At 51.6% G+C, this 25297-nt stretch overlaps 1 protein-coding gene across 1 annotated transcript in view; it reads left to right on the top strand.

The window, feature by feature from the left end:
• Positions 1 to 25297, top strand: part of RPH3AL (rabphilin 3A-like (without C2 domains)) — a 76668-nt gene that overhangs the window by 9049 nt on the left and 42322 nt on the right. Inside the window, exon 5 of the mRNA XM_012726712.1 lies at positions 18965 to 19051. Coding sequence (XP_012582166.1) covers positions 18965 to 19051 — 87 coding nt within the window. The remainder of the gene's footprint in view (positions 1 to 18964; positions 19052 to 25297) is intronic.

Below are 25297 nucleotides of genomic sequence, written 5' to 3'. Positions count from 1 at the left end.
AGAATAAACAGACAAATATAAAATAGCATTAAGTAGAGTGAGGACTCCAGTGCATTAAAAGAGAGCAGTGTGGTAGAATGTGATTGGAGGGCTTCTCTGAGCTCAAATCTGAGCTTAGACAAGACTCTGCCCTGGGAAGATCTGGGTGGAAACCTCTTCTGGGCAGAGGGAACAGTAAGGATGAAGGCCTTGAGGCAGAAACTAACTGGGAATGGGCAAAGGACTGACATGGCATCTGGGGGAGCAGGGATAAGAGGTGAGCATGACAATCACACAGAGCTTTATAAGTGAAAGTTAGGAGTAGATATTTGAGTAGAAATTTAATGGGACAGCAGTGGAGCATTGGAAGCAGGAGCATGACATGATCTGGTTTGTACTTTTTTTTTTTTAATTTTATAACAGTTTATTTTTACATCATTTTGTGTATATTTTTTTAAAGATTTCTTTGGCCCTCCCTGGTGGCACAGCGGGTTAAAGCACAGCACAAAGAAGCTTAAGCCACTTCCACATGAGTTCGATCCCCGCCTGCCCCGGAGGTGACCACATGGCGTGGCAGACCTCTCCTGGCCCGCCCGCTGCTCCCCTCAGCAGTGTACTTTGTCCATCTGCCTGTTCTGCTCCCCACTCTGTCTCTGGTGAATCCTCTCATCCTCCACATCTCTGGCCTGTACCCCAGTTCTGTACGAATAAATAAAAAAAATTTAAAAGAAAAAAGATTTATTTATTTACTTATGCATACAGAACTGGGGTACAGGCCAGAGGTGCAGGGGTGGTGAGAAGCTTCACCAGAGACAGACTGGGGAGCAGAACAGGCAGGTCGATGAAGTAGACTGCTGATGATTTGTACTTTTAAGAGATAAGTCTGACTGCTATCTAGTCTGTAGGAGACAGAGTGAGAGCAGGAGATGCACTGGGTGATGACCAGTCATTGGAAGGTGGTGGGGTAGGGGACCAGGCAGCATAGGATGGGGGCCAGATGATGAAGGGCTGGAGAAGGTGGTTGCGAGCCGAGGAAGGAGTGAGACTCCTCAGCTGCAGCTGCGTGGGAGCAGGTCCCTGTCTGCGCGCAGTGAGGGAGGAGTCCTCTGGGGCTTGTGGCAGGTGCTGCTCCACACACAGGGGTGTGGTTTGCTGTCCTGGCTCGGCCTCAGCACAGTGACATGTATGAGTTGTGTGACTTCTGGGTCTCTGTTCCTTTGTAAACAGGCTAATACATAAGAGACCATTTTGGGGTGAATATGAAAAGTAGATGGTGTAGTGCAGGGAAAACCCTTAGAGTATCAGGTCCATCACAGACACTGTGTACAGGATGCCTGTTGTTACTGTTACGATAGTGGTGGTGTTAATCCAGTTTAAGATTTGAGCTGTTCTGGCTGCCCATGTGTTGCAAAGAATATGGGAACTAGCGTCCTATGTATCTCAGAAAAGGTTGCATGACATCCCATGTATTAGTCAGCTCAGACTGGCATAACAACTTAGAACAGACTGGGCAGCCTCAACAACAAAAATTTATTGCTCAGAATTCTGGAGGGTGGAAGTCCAAGATCAGGGCGCGGCCAACCCCATGTCTGGTGAGAGCGCTCTTCCTGGCTTGTAGCCGCCTTCTTGCTGTGTCCTCGCACAGCCAGGGCAGAGAGAGTGCTCTGGGCTCTCTCACAGAGACACCGGCCCTGAGGCAGCAGAGTCCCACGCTCATGACTGATGTAACCTCCACTCCCTCCTGCAGACCCTGTCTTCTCCAATACAGCCCACTCAGGGTCAGGACATCAAATACACATTTTGAGGAACAAACTCTCCTTATTAGAATTCTTGATTTCTTGAACTTAAAGTTGAAGTCATCACTGTTCTTCATAATTTATATAGAAGCCCCTTTGCAGCCCTCTAGCATTGTGTGTTAGGAGCTGGCAGGGAAACCTTGGCTTTGTGCAAGTTCCTCATTTAAACCTAATATCCAATCTCTTATCAGTCTGTAACAGGCTAGTTCTGGGGTAGGGAAATCTCAAAGGAAAAGTGTCACCATACATCGTCACCTCTTAAGTCCTGCTCATCACGGTGGAAAGACAGCATCCTCTAGGGTGATGCTGACCGTTGCTGGGGACAGCGACCTCAGGACAGGGCAACCGGGAGGGCTGCCTGGAGGGGCTGGCTCCTGAAGGCTGGGCAGGCTTCTGAGAGGCCAGGAGCAGAGCAACACACACTCCAGGGAGGGGTGTACAATACAGCAGAGACACATACCTGGAAATGGACGAGGTACGCACCTGACTGCGGATGCAGGTGCTGAGGGCAGGGAGAGGTGTGCTGAAAGAAGAAAGGACACAGGAGACAGCATCAGATTTCACTTAGGAACTGCACCCTTGGAGGAAGGGCCGGGGTGGTGACGGAGACCAGAGGACGCAGCAGCACAGAGCTGAGGTCTTTGGGAAGGAGCTGGGACTTGCTAGAAGAGTTCTCTGAGGACCAGCAGAGTGGGCCTGTCCCCAGGACGGATCCCAGGTGGTTGCACCTAGGAACCAAGAGTGTGGAGAATCACAAGGGAGGCCCAGACTTACTCCAAGCTGCGGCCCTCACACGGGCTCTCTGGTGTCAAGAGGGAGGGGCCATCATCCAGTCACTATCAGCAAGTACTTGTGTCCTGCTGGTGCAGATGCTGGGGACATGGTGTAGACCCAGTCCCTGCCCCTCGGGGAGGTGGTAAGTAGTTGTGGATGACTACTTCCAGCTGTGGAGGCAGCCCTGGTGGGACTGGGGTGCCCTGACAGGATATGGGGGCCTCACTGGGGCATCAGGACTCCTTCAGTTTGGGTTCTACAGTTTCTAGGGCACCGCCCTACTTCTTTCCATCTCTGTTCTCCACCTTTCACCTATTTCGCAGCCTGTCGTCCTGGGGCAGGTGTGTGGGCATGGGCAGCCCCAGGGAAGGAATGCTGGGGAGGTGTCTGACGGGAGAGACCAGCCCTCCTGGCCACAGAGTGTCCCGGCAAGGCCGCTGGCAGCGTTCAGCAGCCACAGGCTAATGAGCGCATGGACAGATCCCAGGATGCCGGCTCTCGGTGCCGCCTCCCCTCCGAAATTGGGCCTGCCCACCAGCCTGCCTGCCCTCATTATGGGAGGGCTCCAGTGGGCAGGGACAGGGGCTGGCTGATTAATTAGAGAGGCCTGGCACTCCTAATTGCTTAGGCTCTGAGTCAGCCAGCCTTCAGTTTAATTGAGAGTCCGACTTCATCAGCATTGGGGAGGCTGGGGGCTGGGTGTGGGGGTGCTGCAGAAGAACCTGCCAGAGCTCAGGGGGAAGCTCTCATCATGTGAGGCTTTTTCCTGCATCTCAGCCAAAATATGGTCACAGTGTGGGCACAGAGGATCCTGCTAGAAAGTGATGCATGGTGGTATGTGTTGGGTTGAGAAGATGAGGTAGTCTCACACTTTGCTCAAAGCCCTTAGGGGAAGCCCAGCTTTTAGGGGTCAGGCATCCCCTACCAGGATGGGGGAACACTGGAGGGAAGCCTCCCTCCTCTGAACCTGATCTCCACTTCCGGACTCTGCTGAAATGTGTCCTGCTGAAGTCAGCCCAGAGCCCTTGCTGTGGGGAGCTAGCAGGAATCTGAGAGCCCCACTCTCATGACTTATGGCACCATCACCCTGGGGTCTAGGTTGTCTAGGACAGGGACGCACGCAATCAGTGCACAACATCTGCTGAACAGAAATCTGGGACTCGAGGCAGGATCTGCCCCCTCAGGAGGTTCTGACTCTCCTCGGGCTGGAAGACCCTGCTGTGAGGTCCTGGCCCCAGGCCTGGCTCAGGGCAGAGGTGAAGGCCTTCCTGCTTGCCTCGCTCCCCCAACTTCCCCTCATGCCCTCTGCTGCACCCCACGTACCCACACACACACAGGCTCGGGGCAGCTGCTCTCTCCCCCACGCCATCCTCACACTTACAAACAGTGAATCCTGAGTCTGATCTTTCGAGGTCCTGTAGGGCTTATAGAAGACTTTCACAAACGCCATCCTTTCTGGTCCTCTAGACAAAGCTGTAAGGCAAGCAGGGAGGCGGGCTGTTGTCAGCACAGACGGAGAACAGGGGCTCAGCGGAGCAGGCAGCTGCTGCCATCACCCTGCCAGGTACTGGGAGCTGGGCCCCAGGTTTGAGGGGCATCTGCGGCCTGTACAGTGTTGCGCCTCCCAGACCAAAGCATGACGCTCTCCCTCCTTGGAGAAGCGGGGGCGTCTTTCTAAAGGACATGGGAGAAGGCACAGGAAAAGACACTCTTGTCTCCACACCCAGCCCTCAGTGCCGCTGGCCCGGGGGCAGCCACAGCCTCCAGAGTAATGACCGTTTCATCTGCATTGCCTCCAAGTTGGCTTCTCTGTCCTTTCTCCTCCTCAGCCTCATTCAGATAAAGATGTGTATTTGCGCCTCATTATGAAGGTGGGTTTTTGTTCAAGTACTGATGTTTCCTAAATTCCCAGAAAAAGTCCTTGATTCTTCTGCCCTGAGGGGGCTGCTGTAACTGCTCGCGTGTTGCCCAGGCTGCTGGCTGGAGCGGACTTGGCCACTGTTGCCAGGATTGGGAGATCGGCCAGACGCTGCAGCTCCTCCGAGCAGCTGCCACGCCCAGGCGTCTGCCATACAGAACGTCTCCACTACAGCCACGGGGCATTTCTCCCCAACACAGTTTCTTCCTCACCTCCTTGTGTGGTCCCAGAGCCCTCTCCACTCATCCCTGGTGCCCACGCTCACGTCGGGCTCAGGGCCTTCAGGACACAGGCTGTTTGCTGAGAGCCATGTGGTCCCAGTGCCAGGCTTGGGGCTTCCTGGGCGAGCCCAGGTTTAGGGTCCGTAGCCTGTTCCTGCAGCTGGGAGCCCTCTGGAGACCATGTCCACTAGCTCACCTGCATGCCGAGCGCCGACCCTAGGAGCACACTGCTGGTGGCAGTTCACATGGGAAGGGGAGCAAGGGCCGGAGCCACCCCGTGCAGGGCGCAGTGCTGACATGAGGTACATGAGGCTGCGGGTGGAGCCAGCATTTGAAGCGGGCTGGGAAGAGGCCACCCCGGGGTGTGTGGAGGACATTTCTGAGGTGGCACATTCCTGCAGAGGCACAGTGACAAGGAACGCAGGAACTGGAGGGCATTTGGGATAGTTGATGGTTGGGGGCGTGGCAGAGGGAGCTGGGGGAGAGGAGGGTTGTGTGCCAGGCTGAGCAGTGTCCTGTAGGCAGCAGGGCCACCAGAGGGTGCTGGGGGGGTGGCAGACTCAGATGTTTGCTTTCCGCCGATCCTGGGTCCTGGCTCAAGCTCGTGCGCCGGGCTCCTGGCCCCTCAGAGTGAGAAAAAGGCCCCTGTTCCATGTCAGTGGGGCCAGGTGTGGGCCTGGGTGCTTGCTTGGGCTCCACAATATTAAAGAATCAAGTGATGTGACATTCCTTCACTTTCTTACTGATTTTCTTTTCCTGGGATTTAAAAAAATAAGTTACACTATTGTCTGAAGGTTATAGAACCTGAATTTGGGCTGCTGGGTTCTGTCTTGGGCAAGTTACCTCTCCGTCTCAGTTTTCTTACCTGGACATTGGGAGTAATAATGGTTCCTACGACTTCATAAAGTAGGGTGAGGGTTGACAGGCATCTTTAGAAACTGCGCTTGGCTCATAGTAACTGTTTAATAATTATAAAATTCCAACAGCACCAAGTATATAAAATATTACCAACACCCACCCCGACCTGAGCAGTCCTTCCCCCCTTCCTCTTGCCCATGTGCGGAAATGCATGCAGGTGGTATATACACATATTTTTAATGGAACAGAATATAGTGCTTACTCTGTAATTTCCTTTTTCATCATTTTTCACTTAATAATATACCGGAAATCTCTGCAGGGACTGATTCCATCTTTGGGAGCTGTGTAGTGGAAGGAAATTCTCCCCACTCGACTATAGCCCCTTCTTTTCTAGGATGCTCCATAGCATTGTGGGTGGGACGGGCCTGGGTGGTAGGCTCAGGCCTGGGCCCACCCTCTCTAGCTGCAGACACCCCTCACCCTGCCAGGTCTGGCCTCCTGCGCAGCTGGCCACAGTCTGCACTGGGCCCCCTGCTGTCGTCCTGTGTTCAGAATCAACACTCTCCCCTCCCCTGCCACACACACCCACTCCTGTGCCTGAAATCCAGTTGAGTCAAACGTCAAGTTCATTTTTCATAAGGTCCGTGTCCTGTGACATGGGAGGAGAGACATAGCTGGTGAGGTGTGGGCTGGTGCTGCCTAAATCCACAGGTGAAACAGCCACATCTCTGCTGTGCCCACCTGCCCACTTGCAGGTGAGGGGTGGGCCCAAAGTCAGGAAAGTGGGGCTCAGCTCGCAACCCCCCCTGACCTTGAACAAACATCCCTCCCCTCTCTTAGTGTCCCCTGTGAAAGGAAAGGGTTGGTCAGGAGGCTCTCTCAGACCCTCCCAGCAGTTTCTCCTGTGAAACTCAGGCTCAGTCCAGCTCTTGCAGCATCATCACCCAGAATCTGCCCCTGGGCCCTACAGCAGTCCCCACAGATCTGGGAGCAGCAGCAGCCACAGCTGTGAGCTAACGCTCATTTCTCTGAGCCTCCGGAACACGGCTCTGTTTGTCATTGTTTGCAAGCCCTGGCAAAGTGCTTCCCAGTTCACGCTGGCTCAGGCTGTGATTGAGTCCATGTCCTCTAAGCAGGAGAAAGCCAGTGGGGTTGACTTCCTCCACTTCGGGCTGCTGCATGCCCTCGTGGTGTGCTGAGGATAGGTGGATGCAAGGCAGTGATTATGCCCACTCTCCAGTGGAGAATTGGAGGCTCAGAGAGATGACTAGATCCAAAGCCATGCTTTTTCAGTTACTCTTGAGTCTTGCTTCAGGTCGTTGCTCACATGCTGTTTGGGAAGTGGGGAGAGCTAAAGCTGTGTAGGAGACCCTGCAAAGGAAGGTGCTGTCTAGCGCCAGCTTGGTAGTGGGGTGCCAAGGCCATTTCCCTAAGTGCTGTCAACACTGGGGGAGGGGTGGTAGCCCCCAGAGTTGACCGTTCATGGTGGGGCATGGCACCCATCCGTGGGCCCTCTAAGACACCCACTGTACACAGAGTGGGCCCTGCTGCCTCGCCCTGCTTATAACACCCCCAGGGCAGCTGGACAGTGGCTGGACACATGTGGGGGGTTCTGCTTAAAAGGGCTTAATGTCGTTGAGTCACAGACCAGAGTAACTGTGGGCCTTATTGAGTGCACAAAAAGTTCTGCAGGCTGGGGTTGAGGTCCTGGAGATGCAGGTAGGGCTTCTTCCCTGAGACGCCTCCCTGGCACCCCGCAGGCCCCTGTTCTGCAAGCTCAGCGGCACTTCTCCTGGGTCTGGTCAATCTCGCTCCAAGAAAACGCCGGCAGCAGGAAGCAGTGTTGGCAAATCTGTTTAGCGACTGTTACTAGGAACGGTAATTGTGTGCAGCCTCTTGTCCTCTGTTGTGGTAAATAACAGATAATGATATTTGCAGTTGGTGGTGTGGCCTAGCGCCGTACACATGGCCCTCACCTCGCCTCGCCGCTGCGCCCCGCAAGCTGCCACGTCTCAGAAGGCCCGCCGTGCTGCACCGTCCTCACGTCACCCCTGTGCCTCCGGCTTGGTGTTTCCTGCACGACTCTGGGCTGCTCGCTGACCTTAGCTCGAGATGGTGTTAGCCTGTCCTTCTCTTCCCCTAGGGGAGGGGACCAGGACACTGTTCCTGTTGACGGGGGGAGCCAGGGAAGAAGGGAGAGCTCACTCTTCCTTTAGCCTGGGCCTCCAAAACAAAAAAGAACCAGACCTTGCTCAGAGGCAGCTCAGGGAATCTTTAGCCTCTCCCTAGGCAGCTAGAGCCCCTTGTGTGTAGCCAGCACAACTGCCACATGCGTCCTCCCTTCAAGGCGTGGGGCTCCATGACCACCCCAACAGTTGGGCTCACTGTTCAGGGGCTGCTGAGAGGGCAGGGCAGTTTCAGGATGCTGATGTGAAGACAAAAATCAAAATGATCCAGACTCTTCCCCAGCTGTGGTTCTGAAAGCCAGACTCCTTGCAGAGTGCCTGGGCCAGGTGACTGCCAGGCAGAGCCGCACTTCCAGTGAGAATCATCTGGGAAGCCCCAGCCAGGACTTCCAGAACACAGGGGCTGGTTCTGCCGCCAGACTGCACAAGGGGAGGCTGGAGTAGGCTTTGTCTGGGGCTTTCTGTTCCCTGTGTTCATGTGCCTGGCGTGGCCAGCGCCTGTCTCGGAAAGCCACTGCTGTTTATCTTCAAACCACCAGGACAGCTCTGTTTACTCATTCTGTTGTCACCTTTTCCTGGACCCCAAAGCATCCTTTCAACCTGTGTGGGGGTGATAAAGCGTGTAGGTAAGAGGGAAGATCAGGAGTGGGGCCCCATCTAGCCTTCCACTTACTACGTGAGGTGACCCCAACAAGCCACCTCAGCTGTCTGCCCCAGGCCTGGCAATTTTAGGTGAGTAACGGGTGCCCCCAATGCAGCATGTGATAGAAGTTCTTTCATGGGTCCCCATCCTGTCTCTCCTGCCTCCTTGTTAGGTGAACTTGGCTGAGCCACCCAGCATCTCTGTATCTTCAATTCCTCATCTCCAGCGTTGAGCTCATAAAACGTCCCTCACAGGGCCATTATGAAAGTAAACAAGATTAAATGCAATAAGGATAATGTGTGTTTAGCCCAGAGCGAGGTGCCAGGCATGGAATGAGTGTTCAATAAATGGTGGCTATTATCACTGTTATGAGTTGTAACTCCAAGGAACCATGTGGCAGGGAGCAAGAGCAATGTAAGTCCTCTTCCTCCACTGCCTGGGCCTTCCCCTGCCCTGCCGCCCTCCCAGCTGGAGTGGAGTTGGGCAGCTTCAGGCATCGTGTGACACGGCAGTCCTAAAGGACTGAGGCTGACCACACACACCCCACCCCCACCCCCGTGACTCCCATGGGGCCGCATGAACCTGTGCTGGGAGTCTAGAGGACTTGCCAAGCTCAGCTGTGGCTCAGGCCCCTCCAGTGCCTGGGGTGCAGGCTGCGGGGAGGGGGTGCTTGCTCAGGGGTTCTTCCTTTCAGGCTGGAAGGGCGCAGCAGGCTCCAAGATGCTAGTTCCAGCAGGACTCACCCAGGCAAGGAAGAGGAGCAGGCTGTGTTCAGAGGGAGCGCTGGTGAGGGCCAGGCAGCCCACATGGTGCGACTCCAGCTACCATGAGCTCTTCCTCCAGCAGGTCACTCAGTGACCAGTGAGCCCTGAGATACCAGCCAGGTCTGGGGGACTTTAGGAAGGTGGGGTTTGAATACCCCTCTCAGAAGACTGGCACGTTCTCACATGCTCACCCCTGGAGAGAATCGCTGTTACCTCTGTCCCCCCATGAGGCCCCACCAAACCCCAGAGGTTCCTGTAGGTGTTTGAGATGGACAAGTGTGGCCCCAATCAGGAGCAGGGGCCTCCTTTTCCCTCTTCATCGGGGCTTTAGAGAGGTGGTATTTCAAAACCCAGGCTCCATTTTGATAAACCTGGGAATACTTTCACACTATTTTTTTTATGCCATTTGAAATCGCAAAATAATACTTGCGTGTAAGAAAAAACTTAATATTGAATGTGCATTTCCCACCACGTGTGTCCTGCCCATGGGCCCTAGAAGTTCTGACTTGCTCTCAGAGGAAAGGGCCCCAGGTTTAGACAGCCTGGTGGCCACAGTGGAGCATCAGTAGAGGCATCTGTAGGGGCTCATGGCCTGCCTGCCTCCTGCAGCCTTTGGGGCTGACCCCTTTGCCATTCATGTTTCTGGGCACAACCTCTGTGCTCACACGTGTCTGGCCAGCGTTCTCTGATCTTGACCAGACTCAGTGCTCTGTGCACACAGGCCATGTCTGTGGCCCCTCCCCCAGGGGCTGTGCAGTGGGCACCCCCGGACTCCACTTCCAGCACAGAGCCCATGCCCGCTGTGCCCCCAGACACCTGTGAATAAATGAGTGAATTCCTGGAGGCCACACTGTGGCCTCCACATCTGCTGTGGGGCCCCTTTGATCACACATTAGATTTGCTGGGTTTTCAAAACCTTCCTCTCTGCTCATGACTGAATAACCCATTCCCATCCCTTTGCCCAAGCTCCTGCTAGAACTGTTGCTGCCTCCACGCCCAGCCCTGCCGTCCACAAGGCACTGCCGCCCCTCAGGCCTTGTCCAGACGGCTCAGACCTCCTTTGTTTCCCTTGTTCAACTCAATAATAAGTGGCATATGCTCCCGAGCAGAGCGATAGTGCTGAGGATACTAGGACTTGGAAGAGTTAACAGGTGGCGGGGGGTGGGGGGACAGCCATCCCCAGCCAGCCTGGCAGCTTCATTCTGTCTGAAGCACTCAGATTCCCCACATCAGACACCTGCAGTGGGGCACAAGCACAGAGATGCTTCAAAGCCACATCCAAGTCATGATTTCTTATTATGCGCTCTGTGAATGTTAATAATCAAGAGCTGCTTCTCTTGCCTTTTTTTAACCCTCCTCTCCTCTCAAGCCTTGCCACGACTGACTGTAAGTGAGTGGCAGGTGGGGAGCCGGGGGCTGGTGTTTTGGAAGCTAGTCCTGAAATCTGCAGTGCTTTGTAACTTAGGGAGGCGGCTGGGGGCTGCACCAGCCTGGGGTGCGCAGGTGGTCCCCTTGCAGCATCCGTGGCTCATCTGGCGGAGGGGGAGGGTCTGCTCAGGAGCCTGGGCACAGAGGGAGGCCTGACCCTGTGTGGCTGGCCCACCTACTGCCCGCAGCCAGGAGGGAGGCAGGGTGGTGTTTCGTCTTCCTTCTGAAATATGTCCCTGGCTTCTGTCTCAGACTCAGTCAGGCCTGGTGGCTAGTGTTCTTAGGGCTGTGCCCCGGGGCCCTAGTGGCTTAGCATTTGCAAAAGGTCATAGTACCCTCAGCCCTGCTGGCCTTCACGCTGTATCCTAATGAGCAGGAGGAGGGGCCTGGCGGTGCCCTCGCCCACTAGAGGCTTGACCTATTCTGTAGTTCAGAGGAAGGGCGGAGGTGCAGGGAGCCAGCCCTGCCTTCACCGGGTGAGTGCCCATGTGGCAGCTGCCTGGGGCGCAGACAGCATGGGACAGCGCCCACGGTCCAGCTCCTCAGCCTCACACCTTAGAGCCCTCATTGATGGACCAGGGGCAGTAAGGCTTACTTCAGAGGGAACATGAAAATCCTGTAGAAGCGACTTAGTGTATCACAAGCACTGGCAGAGTATATAAATATTTAACTTACATACATGCATATCTATTTGAAGTTATTTTGCAGTAGCACCTTGGTTCTAGATACTGGGCCTATGACAACCAGGCCATTCTAGCCCATACACTTGGATCCGCCTCTAAGCCCAGCTGATGAGCAGGGTTGAGCCTGTGGCCTGGGGAGTCCGAGACCCAGTAACCCCGGGGACACTCTGGAAGGGGTTGGAGTGCATCTGACCACACTTGAGACACAGGTAGCCGCTGAGTCCCATATTCTGCCTGTCTGTGCATATGCTTTCAGCATCTTTAATCCATCCTGACCGGCAAAAATCCAGATCTGGTCCAAAAATGCAGTCGGGGCAAGTGATTTCCCAAAGCATTTAGCACAGGCATCGTTTGAATTCTGCTATCCATTTAAAATAGATTTTGAATTAGCAAACTTTGATTTCCATCTTGGCCAAAATCCTTTCAGAAATTTTCTGTGCATATATCGACTTCTAAATAAATATGGGCACATATGCTTATTTATATGCTAGAGAATCATACTATGCATACTGTTTAAAACATGCATTTTAAACTTAACTTATTTGAATATTGCTCCATTTCAGTAGCTATCCAGCTTTGTCTTGACTCTTTGACACTTTTTCTATTGACAACATCGTCGTTTCATTGCTCGCTTCCTCCAAAGCACAGGGGGCTTTTCCTTGCCAGAGGCCCCACTTCTGGCATCAGGAGCGCACGTGTGGCGGGATGTGCTGTTCCTGCTGCTTCCTGGGCGCCTTCTCGCCCACCTCACGGGGCACCAGGGTGACGCTGAGCACTGCAGGTCCCAGTGAGAGGCGGGCTCCCCTGTTCACGCCAGCTGATCGGCACTGGGGAGAGTCGTTTTCCAGATGGGTTTTGCTAGTTCGTTACACGCCCTGTTCTGTGGGTACTTGCTGAGGAAAAGTCCCTGTACCATGCCTCGGACCTTGGTCATTGTCATCATTCCCAGGGTGCCTGCCACCCAACTGCAAATCAGTATTTGTTAAATTGAAGCACCAAACATTTTAAATTAATCGCCTTTGATGCTCACTTCTGTAGTGCCACAGACATTTTCCTGGCCTCCACTTATGGGGCATTTGAGTGCAATTTCAACTTTTTTTTTGCTTGACTGAGCATCACCAAGTCTCTGTGTGATCAACGATAATACCCCCCGAAGCCTTCGGGCCTGTCACTGTGTGACTGTGGCCTGGTTACAGAGTGACCGCTGTTCTGAGGGGTGTTGAGCAGTGCTGCGTGCCCGATCGTTCCCACCCCGCCCCTGGCACTGTTTCCCTCCTCCCAACGGGGGGCAGCGTGTGAACCTCCCCCTCCCAGCGTGGAGCTTGAGGGGTTCTGAATGAATGGGCCAAGGGGTCACAGTAAGGACGTGAAGAGTAAGGTGCACATGGCCTCAGAGGCCTCCTTGTACCTTTTGCTTCTGCGTGGTGGTGTAGGAACATAAAGGTTGGAGGGGCTAGGTGAGGAGAGGGTGGTTCTGGGGTGTCAAAGGTAATCAAGTGATCTGGATTATGAGGACGTTAAGGGGGGAACCTGCTCAGACTCTCAAACAAGTCTGTGCATACAGGCGACCAGCTGTATGCAGCCCTGGGGAGGCAGGCAGGAGTAGGCATGGGGTGCACATGCCAGCTCCCCACTCTTAAGGAAGGACCTTGGTGTCGTTTCCTTTGTGATGGGGCAGCCTAGATTCGTGCCCCCGCCCTGAGATGAGCCCCACCCAGCGAGCACTCTCAGACCCCGGGACACTGCAGCCCATTCTGGGCTCTTACTCACCTGACCTCCATCACCCTCCAGTCGGCATCCCTTGGGCGGACGGGCACATCCTCCCTTGCTCCCTGCCTCGTGCCGCCGAGTGTTCCGTGTCCCTGTGTGTCTCCTCACCCCAGCAGATTGGTATATTCTAGGAGAAATGCGTCTCGCTTTCGCAATTGTAATACCAAAAGTAGCTCCCATTCGTTCATTCTTTTATTCCACATTCATTGGAAACAGGAAGATAAACAGAAATAGACCTGGCCTGTACCCTTGGGGTCATAGTGGGTGAAGAGAGTAATCGCAAGTTAGGGCAAATCTCAGCCCTGACAAGGAGAAGAGACAAGAACTCATTAAGGAAGCTTCCACTGGATAAGAATTCAGGGAAAGCGCCCCTGAAGAATTGGTATTTTTGCTGAGTTCCGAAAGATGCATATGTTAATGAGAATGTGGCTGTTGCATCTTAGACAGAGGGGGTGCACTTGCAAAGGTCCTGTGGCAGGAGAAGTACAGCAAGGACCAGAGGCTAGACAGACCGACAGTGCTAGCTCTCGGAAACTGCAGAGGGCTGCGGGCGGTGGGCGTGCAAGCTGAGTCCCGCAGGCCAGGCTGAGAGAGCGAAAGGGGGTGGTCTTCATCCAGAGAGCGGTAGGAAGCCTCTGCAGGCTTTTAAGCTGTCAGAGATGGGAGAATGACGTGATTAGATTTGAATATTGAAAGATCTTAAGCTGCTGTGTAGGAAACCATTTGTAAAATGGCCAAAGGGAAAGAGCAGTGAGTAAGATGCCTTTGAAGAGGCCAGGGCAGCGTTGATGGAGGTAGGTGATGGAGGGGAACTGACAGTATGAGTGAGAATTAGAGATCTTGGAATTGAATTATTTGGGTGGGAACGAGGGAGTGTGAGGGTCAGGGCTGATTCTGTTTGGGCCTGGGTAACGGATGGGCACTGTCATCTTCATGCAGACAGACTTGTGGGCAAGGACCGCGGTGCTTGTCTAGTTAGTATTCACCCTATACCATGCTAGCCGTGTTTGATACACTTTTGTGAGTCATCTCCCTTGATCCTCCCAACGTGGCCTGAAACTGCCCACTGTCACCGTTTTACAAATGAAGAAATAAAGCTCAGAAGTGAGCGACAGGTCCAAGTTTACTTCCAAATGGTAGACTCTGCTGTCCTCCGCCCCAAAGCCTAAGCCCCGTGGCTACCCTGAGCCACTGCCCCTGACTAGTGTTCCTGGGCTGGGATAAACATTTGCACAAGAATGCATGGAGGGAGGAGACAGCACCTTGGGCTGAAGGCCCGGGGTTTGGTCACTTCTCTGAGTCAGGCCCAGAAGCCAGACATGGCTTAGTTAATGCTTAGACACACTCCAGGCTGCAGGAAGCATGAGGCAGCCAAGCCTGGAAAACCAGTGCCCGCTTGCCCAGGGCAGTGCGCTTGGTGGAAACCCAGCCCAGACAGGGCAGCAAGTGGCTGCCTCAGACCCCAGGGGTGGTCCGGTCAGCACTTCATGTGTCTGCTGCACCAAGCTGATGTCACAGCTGGCTCACCCCTGCTTAATTTTCTTTAATGGAACTTAGGAACACCAACTAAAGTTGGTGTTCCAACCTTTCCACAAGGAGGAAAGGTTCATTATTGTCTTACTGATCTGAGATTAAATAAAGCCATAATTACTTATTATTTGACTAGAACATGTTATCATTTTGCTGGCCTCAGTCCCCAGCCGGCAGGTGCATGAAGAAGCCTGGCTGATGGGGGGGACTGGTGTAGATTTCACCGGTGATGGCTTGTAGCCTGTAAACAGGATGGCAGGGGCAGGGCTGGAGTGTCCTGTCATACCACCTCCTCATCCCTCAAGGCCCCCACAGGGCAAGGGGTAGAGGGAATGTTTGGGACATTCCAAACTCCCTTGGGGAGTTGGGGGACAACCTTTAACCCTGAGACCTTTGACCCAGCCTCTGGAAGGTAACTGGTTCACCCCATTCCTGTCGCCAGGCTAACTGGTTCTGTGCCCCGATGTCTGGGTAGCAGACAAGGCGTCTTTTTTCTGCATTCTCTCCTAGCTTTTTCCCTGTCCCCCAGCAGTAGAGGTCCAGCTAGTCTGACCACGTTTACCCAGGCATGTTGATGCCCATCCTCCAAGCCTCACTTAAATGCCATACCAGGCACTCCCTTCAGTCTTGGCAGGCTGATCTGTGAGCAAGCAAGTAGTTCCTTACTGGGCGCACCTGAGGCCTGGGCCCCCACCTCCCAGTCAGGGCCATGGGCACACAGGGGCACTGACTATGGAATCAGCAACTCAGAGGGTGGGTGGAGACCAGGCAGGCTGGCGAGGGGGAGGGTTGGGAGAACAGACTGCTAAAACTGTTGGTGAGTCCTGCAGTGCCCAAGGGAGTGCTGGGTCCTCTGCCGGCCCCTTCCAGCAGAGCTTCCTGTGATGATGGAGGGTGCCATTTCTGTGCCACCCAGTCAGCAGCCAACCGTGCATGGCTATTGAGTGCTTGCAATGTAGTTAGTGTGAGCGAGGAGCGAGACTTTTCCCTTTATGTAATTTTAACTAACTTCAGTTTAAAGAGCCACCTGTGGCTGATGATTTAGATGATACAGGCCTGGGTCTTTCATACAGAGTTTTAGAACAGCGCCCAAGGGTGCCCAGTAATAATAACCACTGGCTTGTACAAGTGCTTCTAACTCAGAGCTGCTTTTCTGTGTGTCTCGGGACAGAATCCCATTTTGCAGATGAGGACATCTGATCAGGGCCTTCCCAGGCCTGTCTCACTCCAGAGCCTGTGCCCCGAACACCAGCTGCACCACCTCTGAGTGGCCTCAGCTGTATTTCGGGGACATAAAATTGGTGACAGCACAGGATGGTGTGAAGTGGAAGTCTGCAGTTGAGACAGATGATGACGCGCCCACCGCTAGGGCTCCCTCTGTGCAGGAGCAGAAGAAGGGGCCCACTTCTTGTTCTCTGTCCCCCCCCCCACACACACACACATCCATGTGTTAGAGCCCTCACCTCCGCCGGATGGCATCTGGAGGTGAGGCCTTTGGGAGGTCATCAGGGTTAAGTGAGGTCCTGAACATGGGGCACCTCAGTCCTTAGAGGAGGACTCATGCTCTCCTGTGGGGGTGCAACAAGAAGATAACTGATACAACAAGAAGCTGTCTATGAAGGGCCCTCACCAGGCCAGGCTGCACCCTGACCTGGGACTTCCGGCCTTCAGAAGTGTGGGACGCAGACTCTGTTGTTCAGCCACGGAGTAGCCTGTGGCCTTTTGTTCACAGCAGCCTAAGCAAATGAAGATGACAGTCTTACCCCACACACACCTCTTGGCTAAGTCTGTGGGGGAGGGGTGCCACAAAGGGCAGGTAGTGGGGAAGCCCAGGGTACTGGTGGGAAGGCCACTAGACTGGACTCCCTGTCTGGAGCTGGAAACCTCCTTCCCTCCTCCTATGTAATAGCACAGAGGCCAGAACCAGACTCAAAGCTGGGAACCGTGGGCCTGGTGAGCATGTGTGGCTGCACCCCCAGCCCCAGCAAAGCCTTGTCCCAGGGTCTTTCATGTTGCCATCAGCCACATCCCCAAGGACACCAGCCAGCTTCCTGGGGCCAGGAGCATGAGCTTGGAGCATGAGCTTGGCACCTGGCAGGGAGGGCGTGATCCAGCTCTCCTCTGGGATGGGAGAAGTGGTACCTCCTGCACCTTGACCATCACTCATGGGCCATCTTTAACTTAATCACTGAACCCCAGTTTCTTATCTGCCACCCACCTATTTCATACTTGTTGGCAGAGTCACAGTGTCTGACACACACTTGCTACCGATAAATGTTAGCAATTAGGGCTTTATCACTTCTTTATACCCAGCTCTATCATCTCATAGGGAACACAGCTCTCTGCCTTTGGAGGGCAGGCGGTCATCAAGCCCTGTAAGCATGTAGGACTTGCCTAGGAAGCCTCACCTCTCTGGGAGAGCCACCTGCACTCTCACACACAGCATTTGTAGGGGATGGTGGGAATTAGAGAGGGAAGCAGTGAGCAGGCTTCAGTGACTCTTTCCTCTACCCCAGAGAGGAAAAGCCCATGGATGGCTCTTGAGGCCCACTTTGTGGGCTTATGGGGGACCCACCCCTAGAGGTAGAGGTGAGAGTTGGCAGAGACAGAGCAAGGTATCTCTAGTGGGGAGGGAGTGAACCAGTCAGGAGTGGCTGCTCCAAGAGGACAGTGCTGGCCCTGGAGAGCCTGAGCCCCAGTGTGGCACAGAAGTCATCTGCCCTTTCCTCCTCCCAAGAGCCATGGCAGCCAAAGACCCGAAACTGGGACCCTCACAAGAGCTAGGGAAAGGCCCTAACTGTGATGGGGGATGGACTTCCTGTCAACCCAGAGAGACAAGGGTCATGGAAGCAGATTACATTTTATTTGAAGAAATTAAAGAAAAATGCCATTTCCCCTGCCTGCGTGTCGGATGGTAGCTAATGCATACCCCCACGAATGTCTCAGCTGCCCTTCTGCCTTGAGCTGGCTCCCCGCCACCTTCCTCGCTGGGCTCAGCTGCCCACTCAGGCGGTGCCGACATGCTCTGGGAAGCCAAGTTGGTGACATTTCCCTCTCCTCTGAGAGGTGTGCTCCTCGCTCACTTGGCAGCCTGCAGAAAAGGCCAAGCAACAAATCTAGCCTCCCTTTAGGGGGCCAGAGGAGGGCGGGAGAGAGCCCCCAGCCCTGCAGGTTTCCAACAGCCTCTTCATGGCAGGAAGATTGATTCGCTGATGTGACAGTTCTCTGAGGAGGACACACTGTCGCGGAATCAGACTGCCTGGGTTGCTGGGGACAAACCTCAGGGCCAGCTCATCCCCCTCTACCTCCGGCTGCATTTCATCTGACCTCTCCCACCACTGTATGTGGCTGTGCATTTCAGGGAAGCAAAATAAGTATTTACGCATCAGGAGCCTGAGCGATTCTGTAGAAGGAAGAACAGTGCCGAAACTAGATTCCTGCTCTGGCGGTGTCTGGAGAAAATGCTGCAACCATGTCTGCGTTCACATCTGAGTCCGTGGCTTGTGTGTGAACTTGGGCAGATCCTCACACTTCTCCCCTTCTTCTGCCCCATAGAAGGGGCCTCGTGCTTACGCAGTAGCACTCTGGGGGTGGCCAAATGAAAGGGCTTGGCTCAATTCAAGTGCTCCCACTCTGACTGGTGTTTCTCACTATGTCATCTCACCTTGTCAGGCCCATACGTGAGTTTTTTTGCATGGTGATGTACAGATGTGTCTCCCTTGTTGAATAACATCATTTCCCGCCCGTGTTTCCAGGGATTGACACACACTGCTATGTAGGCCCTATCGTATTCAGCTTAGTTTCCCTGGATCTTCCCCTGGCTTTAGGCCTTTGCTGTTGACATGATGCCCTGTGACCATCAGCAAGCTTATCTCTTTTTTTTTTTTCTTTTTTTAAAGATTTATTTATTTATTCATATTGAGCTGTAGTACAGGCCAGAGATGCGGAGGGTGAGAGGATTCACTAGAGGCAGAGTGGGGAGCAGAACAGGCAGATCGACGAAGTACACTGCTGAGGGGAGCAGCGGGCGGGTCAGGAGAGGTCTGCCACGCCATGTGGATCTCCTCCGGGGCAGGTGGGGATCGAACTCATGCCGAGTGGGTTAAGCTTCTTAGTGCTGTGCTTTAACCTGCTGCTCCACCAGGGAGGGCCCACAAGCTTATCTTTTGATGTGACCCTAACAGGATGTAACTGAGGGCGAGCCTGTGTCAGAAGACCTGTGTGTAGGCCAACTACAGGTTTTAGGTCATCATGTCCTTTGGGTCGTCCACTCTTCTAGCCTGAAGCAAAACAGCCGTCCGTTGAATGGTCCTCTTGAATGATGCCAAAATGTTCCTTCTTATTGTTGTCCCAGCCCTGCAACCAAAAAGAAAGTGGCTGAAGTGTTTATATCCCTATGTCCCCTCTCTTGCAGAAAGTCTGCACCAAATGTGGAATCGAGGCCTCCCCTGGCCAGAAGCGGCCCTTGTGGCTGTGCAAGATCTGCAGTGAGCAGAGAGAGGTAGGTGCCCAGGGCACCGGTGTGGGGGTGGGCTGGGGCGGTGCATTTGGGGGAATTCACGTTGCCTCAGCGGGAGGGGATCTCCGGAGGTCAGGGACGACCAACCCAGGTAGCCAGGGAGAAGGGTGGCCGGGCAGCCCGCAGGCTCGGCTGTGTTCACAGTGCAGAGGTGGCAGTGGGCTGGTCTGTCTGTTATGCCAGGTGTAAGCCGAAGTGGGCATTCCCTCCCACTGAATGTGCGCCTGCACCTTGCAGGGCTCTTTACATGTATGAATTTATGTCCCCCTTAGCAGCCCCACCTGTGGGGCCTGTTAACATCCCCTTTCACTGATGGGGAAATAGAAACAGGAGGTTGAGTAACCTGTGGGCCCTGAGCTAGCTAGTGGGGGTCGGGGGACCTGGTGGAGCCGTGTTCTGTCGCATGGATGCCACTCCCAAAGGGGCTTCCTGTGCTGCGGTTCTGGGATTTTAGTTCTGACCCCAGGTTGGAGAAAGAAATTGAGGCTCAGTGAGGACTGTGAGGCAGTAACAGGTGGGGGAGAGCGACACGAACCTGAACCCAGCTTTCCTCACTGGGCCTGGATCAGAAGCAGAGCCCCAAGAGCAGTGCTCAGGGCTCTGGGCAGGGTCACAGCACAGCATTTCAGAACAATGAGCCGGCCGGAGAGAGCCCAAGTCTCACTTTCCAGACAGGGATTTTTTTTCATCTTTATCTTGCTTGGTACTGTGAGTTCACTCTAATGCGGGCATCCACAGAATCAGCTCTGTTCCAGAAAGCCCTCGGCGTGCGACCTGCACTGACTCTTGCTGTCCTGCCCTTCCTCTGTCCACTCCGCCCTGTGGAGCTCCCCTGCCCCCCTTTTGAGCTCCCAGCTGCTCCCTCTGTATCCCTCTGGGTAACCCCGCAGCTGGGCCTCTTCACCCAGCCTGAGACACCTGCCCTGCTGTGGCTCCTCTTAACATCAGCTTCCCTGGGACGGGTAGAATTGGGATTTGAGCTCACCCCAAGTGGGACTGAGTTTCTTTCTTCCTCTCCCTGCTCATCACCTCCACCCCTGCCCTTGATGGGGGATATTTTTCCATCACCTTAGCCAGGTCCTGGCTCCCTAAGTGCAAGCCAGGTGCACCAGGCTCGTGGGACCTACTCTTCAGTAACGTGAGGCTGTTCACGGAAGTGATGGGCAGCTGACTGGTCCTGGCAGTTTTGAGCTGCTCGCTTCCAGCTCCTTCCAGTATCCATGTGCACCTAACCAGAGGCTCTGGTCTGGGGGGGAGGGGAAAGGAGGAGAGCAGGGTGGGTGGAGGGGCAGTGTCTACTTCATTTAAGCTCCTTTCCCAGGTGGGAGATCCCTTTACCAGCTCCCATCTTTGATGGCACCTCAGCCCCTAAAATAAAACGTTTTTTGAGTATCTTACCCCCTGAGATATATATATCTAGTTTTGGAACACAGATAAGTTTACCTGTTGTTGTTTTTAGAATGTTTTCATCTACCACTGCTGTGTCTTTGGAACCTGGCAGATACCAAAGTGTGAACTTTTCATTCTTACCCAAAATGGAAATAAAACCTATCTCACAGAGATGCTGTAAGAATTCAGCAAGATATTTATATTGGCCAAAACATCTGGCAGAGAATAGGTGCTCAGTAACTGTTGGAGTCCTCCCGCCCTCTTGCTGAGCCAGAAAGTCCTCAGGTATTCAGGAGGTCCCTTTTAAGATGCAGATATCCAGAGAGAGGAAACTCCTTAACTTGGCGTCTGTGGGAGACACCTTCACAGGATGAAATGCCAGTCAGCCAAGCCGTAGGAGGACAGCGATGAAGGAGCTGTCAAGGAAAAGAAGGTGGATGGAGGAGAGATGAATTTAGCAAACTTAACAATTAAGTGGAGGGCTTCAAAGGGGACTGGCCTGTTGGGCTCCACTCCCAGTCACCCTCACGCTCCTTCACAGTCCTGAACTGCCATGCGGGGGTCCACGGGCAGCCGCTGCTAATCTCCAGAGCGCTGCAGTGCCCAGGAAAGTCCGAAATAGCTTCGCATGAATTTTCTTATCTTTCTTAAGGCTAAGCATATGAGACTATTCACTGTGCTCAGTTCGTCCTTGAATTTCCAGAGACAGATTAAAAATTAGCAAGATCGCGAAGGCCGAGTTGGCCTTCTACAGCACCAGGCAGCCTGGGCATTCAGTGGACAATGGGTGGATGGCCCGTGGAAGTGTGTCTGAGTCTGAGTGCCTGGGGACAGCCAGCCATGTCAGTGTGTTTTCCTGCCTATTTTGGAGGTGGGGAAGTGATAAGGTGGGTAATTGGTTTCCTAATTTGTTGTTTTTGTTTTTAGAAAAATACCTAATCACAGCAGAGAGCTAAATAAAAAGAGCATTTAGCGCGTCATTTCAAACGCCACATATAGCTGGTTCTGAGTCTGTGATAAAATTTGGAATTCTGCCCTGCAGCACAAGCCACATCCTGATGGAAGAACTTGAGTTTTTTGATAGAAACTCTTATCCCACTGTGCCCAAACACTCTTATCTTTTTTCCTTCTGACACTTCATTTCCATCATCTCTAGTTATACTTGAAAGTAGTTTTTCTGGAGTGAGTCCCCCGGGCTGTCAGGTTGGCCTGCCACCTGTTTGGTGCTCGTCAGTGTGAGCCTCAGCCCCCGATTGTGAGGCTTTACAGTCTAATGTATTTATCTACATGGGCATTCAGTACAAATTTTTTGAGCATCTTCTATATGCCAGGGGAAGTAGCTCTTCTTGCTGAAGGGAGGTCATAGACAGTAAAGTAAACCTGCCTGGTCACAGGTTGTAGTAAAGTACTCAAGGTAAAGGGAGAAGGGCGCAGGGGGCAATGGCGGGCAGCTACTGTTTTACATGGGGTCAGGGAAGAGCTCACTGATAAAACAACATCTCCGAGCTCGGACTTTTGGGACAGAAAGCCTTCCAAGTGGAGGGCACAGTGAGTGCAGAGGCCATGAGGTAGGTGTGCTTTGTAGGTCTGAGCCGGGACAGCATGAGACCACTGAATGGGGCAAAGTCAGGGTCAGAGGAGGCAGAAGGCCCGTGTAGGCCCCTTTAAGGACTTTGGTTTTTACTCAGGGACATGAGGAGGCCTTGGAATGTCTTGAGTAAAGGAGAGAAATGATCCGTACACCCCTCTCAATCTTTTAAAAAGATACTCTGGCTGCTGTGTGGGTGATGATGTCAGTGTATGAATTTTTGTATTTAATACTACCCAAGGTATTTCTTAACTGTTGTTACCCTTAAAAGTTTTCATTTTAAAAAACATACATTTTAATATCTTCTGACATAAAATTAATATGGACTATGGGAGAACATTTACAATGCATAGAAAACCGGAGAGAAATACGTACTTTCAAAATCCATCACTATCACCCATAAACAATCACAGTTAATGTTTTGTGATTTTTTTACTTCCAGTCTTTTTTCTGTGTCTCTTTTTTCTGTGATATTGTCGAACCTAGGTTTCATTGTGTCATAGGAGTCCTCAGTGTCATCAGTAAACTTTATAAATTCTGGCCTGTGAATATTCCGCTATTGTATCTGAGATGATTCCATGTTTCCCTCTTTTTAATAGCCACAATATATATCTCTGGGCATATCTTAGAATATATCCTAAGAAGGATTCTTAGAAAGGAAAAGGAAGCATCAGTGCTTGTATTCCCTCTTTCCCTCTTCTGTGGATCCTTGAAGTATCTTAGCTGGTATGTAACTTTACTTTTTCAAACAAGGGCGTGATGTTGGTGTTTTTATCTGAGTTTTGTGCCTTCATACAAAAGGCAATATAATATATATAATTGACTGATAATATAATTGACTGGACTCTTTCCCTCTCAAAAATTCTATGGTCTTGCCTCTGCTGTCTTGTCACCTCATGTGAAAAGAATCACCAAGAGGGAGAGTCAGCACGGGTAACAGCTAGGTGAACTGGTGCACCAGGAACAAGCTCTCATAATTAAAAAAAAAAAAACAATGAAATAAATATTCACTACAATTTTAAAAGAGAGAAGGTGTAGAAACCTAATTAAATAAACAGGACCCTTGAAAAAAGAATGAGCAAATTTGAAAGAGAACCAAATGAACCATTTTCACTTCTAGAAATAAAAATTGTTATTAAATTTAGAAACTCATTTGAGTACTCCAGTAAGTTATCACTTAAAGTAACCTTGTCAATAGGTTCTCAGAAACTGCAATTTTAAGATAAATGACATATAACGAAACCAGGTCCTCAAATATCTTTTTCTCATCCATGTTATAATGAAAACACATTGAAGGAAATGAAGTTAATCAAGGACTTGATGTACCTTAATAATTTTTTAAAGCAATAAACTATGTTCCCATTTCACGGTTACATCCCTATCATTTGCTTCTTGCTCATTTTTTTTCCCTTAATTTTTGATGCCTGCTGGCATCCCCACAGCCTAGAATACCCGGATCGGATTCGCACCATAGAACCATATGGAAAGTCATGAGTAGTGGTTTTCTGACCACCTGGAACCACACTGCCTCATTAACTAATAGCCTTGTTTTGTTTTCCAACAAGTTGCTAATGTCAGCTTTGGTTTCCCATTTTCTTCCACCCCATTTCCATTCCTTCTGTGAACGGACACATGTTCTAGACATTCCCTAGTTTCCTAACTCTGACATGTACAGGAGATGTAAAGAAACAGAGAGTGAAACAGCCCTCAGTAGGTGGTGGCTTTCAATAACACATCGGGCACATCTGAAGCGCCCCAGAGAAGCTTGGCATCAAGGACCATTTGGAGGAGGCAGCTCAGAGCACAGGTTTCAGAAGCCCGTGAGGTCAGAGGTGAGTGAGGAGGCAGGGTGAGAAGGCCGAATGCACAACTTAAAGCAGTTTTCAAGGCCCCAGAGACATGGTGCACTCTGAAGATGAGCTTAGGCTTTTAAGCCCTTGTAAATACCTGATAATGGGGTTTTGTTTTTAGTTAAACATTTTTCTGGCTAGAAATAGGTCATTTTCATTGATTTTTGTCTAGAAAAATTTATTTGCATCTTTGATTCAGCAAAGCATTTCAATTATGTCTTTGTTATTGCTTTGTTCCCAGCCTAGTCAGGTGTCTTCTTAGGAATACTTTTAACCTGAAGTTTGCGTTTCCATTTTCTGTACTCTGTATTCATTGTCTTTTACCAAGTCATTTTCAATTCCTTTAATTTTTCTTTTATTTTCTTTTGGTCTGACTTTGGTGGCTTCCTATGTTTTGTTTTGATGCATGTACATGGGTAAATAACCTAAGTAAAAAAGAATCTTCAGAAATGTTTGTGTGCACCTATAATAAGGGAAATGCAAATCAAAACCACAATAAGATACCACCTCACACCAGTTAGAATGGCACATATTAAAAAAACAAGCAACAGTAAATGTCAGCCAGGGTGTAAAGAAAAAGGAACTCTCCTGCACTGCTGGTGTGAATGCACACTGGTGCAACCACTATGGAAAGCTATTGGGAGGTCCCTCAAACGGCTAAAAATGCAGCTTCCATATGATCCAGAATTCCACTTCTAGGGATCTACTCAAAGGACATAAAAACATTAATGCAAAAGTACTCCTGCACCTCTATGTCTATTGCTGCTCTATTTACAGTAGAGAAGGTGTGGAATCAATCCAAATGCCCAAGAATGGATGACTGGTTCAAGAAAATGTGGTATATATACACAATGGAATATTACTCAGCAATCAAAAAGAAACTCATGCCATTTGTAGCAATGTGGATGGAACTAGAAAAGATCATGCTTAGTGACATAATTCAGAAAGAAAAAATAATAAAAGAAAGGTTGTGTGCAGTTTTGTGAACCATAATACAACAGATACCACCCACTGCCCAGGCCAAGAATAGACCATTGCCAACTTTAGCTTTGCTATGTTGTGACCTAATCATGATGGCATTGTATGTGTTTTTCTATGCATCCTTTCTTTTGTTCAATATTTTGATTTTGAAGTTCACCCCTATTGATACCTGTGACTGTATTCATTCTGTTACAGTGAATGCAACTTTACCTATTTACCCATTCTATCATTTAATTATTACCAGTTCTTGTGCTATAGTATATTATTCTGATGTAGTCATTTCTGTCTCCTGGAGCACATGTACAAATTTCTCCACAAATCATACCTAGGAGGGCTTCTGGTGGGCCACATGTGTGCCCATGTTCAGCGTCATCAAGCCATGTCCAAGTCACCGGCCAGAACGGTGGCAGCTGGACTTGT

The sequence above is a fragment of the Condylura cristata genome, unplaced genomic scaffold, assembly GCF_000260355.1.
Source record: "Condylura cristata isolate star-nosed mole 26May11 unplaced genomic scaffold, ConCri1.0 scaffold00017, whole genome shotgun sequence".
Classification (NCBI taxonomy): Eukaryota; Metazoa; Chordata; class Mammalia; order Eulipotyphla; family Talpidae; genus Condylura; species Condylura cristata.
This window is presented reverse-complemented; position numbering and strand designations above follow the sequence as displayed.